At 49.4% G+C, this 5,337-nt stretch overlaps 1 protein-coding gene across 1 annotated transcript; it reads right to left on the reverse strand.

The window, feature by feature from the left end:
* Window positions 1-1,025: 1,025 nt before the first annotated feature.
* On the reverse strand, window positions 1,026-4,309 carry LOC124697313 (BSD domain-containing protein 1-like). The gene is made up of 3 exons (XM_047229922.1): window positions 4,283-4,309; window positions 3,210-3,942; window positions 1,026-1,054 (listed from the first exon to the last, which is right to left on the reverse strand). The coding sequence occupies exons 1-3, from the start codon at window positions 4,307-4,309 to the stop codon at window positions 1,026-1,028; spliced, it is 789 nt and encodes a 262-aa protein (XP_047085878.1).
* Between the last annotated feature and the right edge of the window lie 1,028 nt (window positions 4,310-5,337).

Raw genomic sequence — 5,337 nt, forward strand, 5'->3', positions numbered from 1 at the left:
CTGTGATAGATTTGTCGATGAAGTCGTAACTGTCGACGTCGCTTGAGCCATCGCTTATATATGAGTCCGCAGATGACTCAAACGACATGTCGCTGAAGATCTTGGCGAGTTTCTCTCTTGCTCTGGTGCTGACGTAACGTGTTGCCGAAGTTTCTTCTTCTCCCGACTCGGTTGACGATGCATAGCTTGAAAAATCGGAATCGACCGCCGACGATCCCGACGAAATCGGAATTTCGACACGATACGATCCTTCCTTTTCGACGCGAAAGTGAAACCTTCCGAACGTCATCTCCATGGGCTCCGCCGGATACGCATATGCATCCAAACGGGAGGGTGGGTGAGGAACAAAATCGACGGGACCAGCAGCGATCTGTTTACCTCGATCCATTGCGTTGCTTGCGGTTGACGATGTCGAAGATCTTGAACGTGCCATCGAGATCAGATCCTTACGCCTCTAGTTCCCACAGACGGCACCAATTGACAAGGTATCAACTTGTCAATGCCTATGAATTGTAGGCTAGGGTTTAGTTGGAAGTAGAGGGCAAGTAGATCTCGAAGGTTTCAGCCGAAAAGTACTCGACGATTACGAAAACTAGGGTTTGCAGACAATGATTCGATGATCTCTTCGTCCCTCGACTCCCCCTTTATATAGGAGGCGGAGCCGAGGGTTTCGTTTTGTACAAGTTACAGAGTCCGGGACGGTTTCTAACTCATCCCGCCAGATTACAAATAACACTTCCTATTACAACTCTAACTTTCCTTAATATATCTTGGGCTCCCGAATCTTCTTATTCTTCGGGTAGTGGGCCTTCAGTAAACCCCGGGTACTATCTTCGGCATGCCCATTTGGGATGCCTATGTCAATGAGTACCGCCAACATATCCGCTACGATGTTAAACAACATCGGAGATAACGGATCCCCTTGGCGTAACCCTTTTCGCGTTTGGAAGTAGTGTCCGGTGTCATCATTGACCCGTATAGCCACACTACCACCATACACGAAATCATTAATTAGAGCTCGCCACTCAGGCGAAAAGCCTTTCATCCTGAGTGTCTGTTGAAGGAAAGACCATTTAACTTTATCATACGCCTTCTCAAAATCAAGCTTTAAAATAACCCCATTTAATTTCTTAGAATGCATCTCATGTTAGTCTCATGCAAAACCGCCACTCCATCAAGGATATTCCGTCCTTGCATAAAGGCTGTTTGCGATGGTAAAACCACATGATCCGCAACCGTATTAAGTCTAATGGTGGCCACTTTAGTGAAAATCTTGAAACTTACATTTAATAGGCAAATGGGTCTATATTGTTGGATCCTTTCGCCTCATTAATTTTCGGTAACAAGATAACTTCACCAAAATTTAGACGAAATAATTCTAGTTGTCCAATGTGTAAATCACCGAACAAATCTAGAAGGTCCGATTTAATAGTATCCCGAAGGTTTGATAAAACTCTGCTGGAAAACCATCTGGACCCGGTGCTTTGTTGCATTCCATTTGGAAAACTGCCTTCTTAACCTCTTCCTCAGTATAAGGTGCGGTTAGCAAGCCGTTTTCTTCTAAAGAAACTTGGGGTATATCATCCGTTAAGTCCTCGTTAAGAGTAAAATTACTTTCCTCCGGAGGACCAAACAGACCCTTATAATAGTTAGTAATGTAAGACTTGAGTTGCTCATGGCCTTCAATCAACCCTTCATCTTGAATAAGAGAGTGAATACGTTTTTTCCGGTGTCTCCCATTGGCTAAGCCATGGAAATACCTCGTATTTGAGTCTCCTTCCAAGATAAATTGAGCCTTGGATCGTTGATACCATTTGAGTTCCTCTTCGCGGAGAAGACCGGCCATCTGTTCATTGGATTGATTTTTAAGTTCAATCTCATGTGTAGACAGTGGTCTAATCTCCGCAACAGCCTCAAGCTCATCAATCACATTTGATAAGCGAGTCTTTTCTTTTTTAAGAATACCAGCCGTATGGGCAGCCCAACCAGAGAGATGTTTGCGCATAGACCGCATTTTATTATTCCATCTCAAGATAGGTGTACTTCCCCCGACCGGTCTTTCCCAAACCCTTTTAACCATATCATGAAATCCCTCTCGATATATCCAGCCAAGTTCAAATTTGAACGGCCGTTTACAAACGGGTCTGGGATTCCCAGTGGTTAGAAGGATGGGAGCGTGGTCAGACATTTTTTCAATACGTTCTAGTGCACGGACTGATACCATAGGGTATTTACTTTCCCATTCGGTATCCATCAACACGCGATCTAGTTTCTCGTATGTGGGCTCTGGCAAGCTGTTTGCCCAAGTAAACTGCCGACCAGTCATAAACACCTCTCTTAAATCCAGGCTATCGATGACAGCGTTGAACAAGAAAGGCCAATGACCATCAAAGAGGCCTTTACTTTTCTCATGAGGGAACCTCAACAAATTAAAATCACCTCCGATTAAAATCGGATAAGGATTATCCTTTGTAAGGTTTACCAACTCACATAAAAAGTCAGCCTTAAACACTTCCTGGGCGGCACCATACACAGCGACCAGACTCCATATGAAACCGTCTGCTTTATTCTGAATGTCGAGTTTAATGTGATACTCTCCATCAGAACTAGCCAAAACGGTCATGGTGTCTGTACGGACGCCGAGTAAAATGCCCCCAGACCTACCACGGGGCGGGCGAGAAAACCACTGAAAGTTAATCCCGCCTGACAAACGGTCGAGAAAACTTTGAGAGAAATTCCGCCTACCCGTCTCCGAAATAGCAAGAAAATCTAAATCATAATCTCTACAACCATCAGCAATGTGGGAATGCTTAGCCAAGTCACGAATACCTCTGCTATTCCGGAACATGCCATTCATCGAGAAACTATTTTAGATTTAGAATTCTTACCATACCTGCGAGATTTCTTTCCAGCCGATGATCGAGAACCACGTTCGGACGCTTGTAAATCAGAACTAAGCTCCGCGTGTTCTAAATCAACTTCTGAAATGTTGCCAATTATAGCCGAGAGAATTTGACCATCTAGGATGTCGTCATCATCATCATCGTCTATAACTGTCGTTTCAGGCCCAGTGGAGACATTCGGAGCAACCGTTAGACGGTCAAGCACCGTTTGTCTCAACACATTAGCCGAAACAGAAATCTCATCAGGCCGAAAACCCAAGGAAACCCCTAGGCTAATCAAATTAGAAGAATGTTTTGGTTCTTCACTGATCGATGCCTGCTTAATCTCCTCCTCTGGTGCTGGTTCCTCATCATCCAGCTCCCAGCTGAGATCCTCCTCCTCCTCCTGCGCGATGACCCGCTTCACGAGCTTGGCCCTGGCGTCCTCCTGCTGCTTGAGCCTGTGGACGCGGTAGAAGTACCTCGCCCAGAACAGCTCGGCGTCCACAGCGTCGGGCACGAGCCGGTCCAGCATGCCCTCCACGGCGTCGCTCTCGTAGCAGAGCGCCTCGATCTTCTCCTGCTGCTCGTCGACGCTGAACCCGGCCTCCCTCCTCCAGGCCGCGAAGTCCTCGGCGTCGTCGGGATCGGCGGCGAAGGTGGCCGGATCCGACTGGAGCGCGTGCAGCTGCGCCTCGAAGCGGCTGTAGTAGCGGAGGTGGCCCGACGCGGAGCTGGGGTCGGATTCGGCGTCCGCGGACGGGGGGGAGGCGGAGGAGGCGGCGGCGGCGGCGAGGGCGTCCTTGCCCTGGGCGACGATGTCGGCGAGCCCATCGAGCGCGTGCGCGTAGGACGGGAGGTCCCGCGCCGCCCGGGCCGCGGCCTCGCGGAAGGCGTCCGTCTCGCGGCGCAGGCCCGTGCTGAACTCGGCGAGGTCGCGGCGGTAGGTCTCCAGCACGTTCTCCGACTGCGAGGTGAGCGTCTTGAGCAGCCCGCCGAAGCCCCAGCCGCCGGTGTCGGCGGCGGCGGGAGGGGACGGGGCGGATCCCGCGGTGTTCGGCTCCGGCGGCGGCGAGGCGGGGGACAAAGAACCAGTTACCACATAGATTCAAGTCAATGCTGCCTCCATGAAGGAAGACGGCACTAGTGTTGTCCCCATTGCGGGCACCAATAAGTTCCTTGCAAGACTTCTGCCCGCTACTTCACTGTCACCAGAGGATGGTGAAAGTGGAACATCTTTTATCGACATCCCCCGAGCATCACCTTTTGCGAGCTAGGCACTACATCCTCCTACCACAAACACCTGACAGGCCTTGGCCGCCAAGCACATCTCCAGGTCCGCCTGCAATTCACCAGCACGGCTGGCACCTCACTGGGGCACCACCAACCAGCTAAAGCACCTGGATAGCAGCAACAGCAGGCACCATCACTGGCCACCACAGCCGCAAATCAAGTAACACAAACTCATTTTTAGAGCTGCCTAACTTTAACAAGCTCGGGTGCAACAGAGCTGTTTGCACAAGATACTATACACACACTACAAACTCAAGGAAGAAGAGAAAAAGAGAACACCAAAAACGCACAATAGTGCGGCAACCACCAGCTCAACAGAGGAGCTAGAACCCCAAAACTAACAGAAAACTCGTGAAACTAGGCTACAAGGTACTGCAGGTAAAACACATCCCCATCAGAACGAAGCGACAAAGCCTGCAGCACGCCATGTGTGAATTTCTTCGGTGATTTGCTCCAGAACTCTGTTCACCATGCTGAATTCATGCCGAAAGATTCGGGCATTCCGTTCCAGCCAGACTCGGCAGTGGACAAGGATCTAGACAGTGTCAAAGTCTCCCCACAGACTCTTGCGCCCTCTCCTTCTTACTGTTAGCCACCATTCCTCAGTACTGCTGAAAGCATCACAAGGGACAGGGAAGTCAGCCTTCGTCCATGCCCTGAATCTGTGCCAAATTTGTTGCGTGTACCGGCAGTGAACAAAGAGATATGTGCAGTCCTCCTTCACAACCTGGTAAAGAGCACATACTGGATTATGTGGCCATCATCGACGCTGAAGATTATCAGCAGAGACACCGTCTATAAAGAACTTGCACTTCATAGGGGCTTTAGACTTCCAAATCGGCTTGGCGCAGGCGAATTGAGTGTTCGCAATGAAGAACAACTGATAATCGGAGCTCACAGAGAAGAATGCGACTCCAGATCGCCTTGTCCGAATGATCTGCGTTTAGCGTTGAGTAATTTCTTGTTTTCTCTAACCAGACCTAAGATCGCAGATCCACAGACTTATCTTGCGTCCTATTCTTCAGAGACGTGCCAAGTTTCAGCCACCGTCGTTTCAACATGGACAGGTTTAACACAAACAGGGAGAATTGCTTTGATACTCTGAATTCCGGCATTCGCTCCAGCTACTTCAGCGTGCGTACATCAATACATCTTTTCGGTT

The sequence above is a fragment of the Lolium rigidum genome, chromosome 3, assembly GCF_022539505.1.
Source record: "Lolium rigidum isolate FL_2022 chromosome 3, APGP_CSIRO_Lrig_0.1, whole genome shotgun sequence".
Taxonomy (NCBI): Eukaryota; Viridiplantae; Streptophyta; class Magnoliopsida; order Poales; family Poaceae; genus Lolium; species Lolium rigidum.

Coding starts and splice junctions, on each gene's coding strand:
- LOC124697313 (XM_047229922.1), bottom strand. CDS start 4,309: ATGGTGCCTGCTGTTGCTGCTATCCAG. Junction 3,943..4,282: donor CTGCTGTTGCTGCTATCCAG/GTGCTTTAGCTG, acceptor CCGCCGCCGGAG/CCGAACACCGCGGGATCCGC. Junction 1,055..3,209: donor GATTAAGCAGGCATCGATCA/GTGAAGAACCAA, acceptor TTCCTTCAACAG/ACACTCAGGATGAAAGGCTT.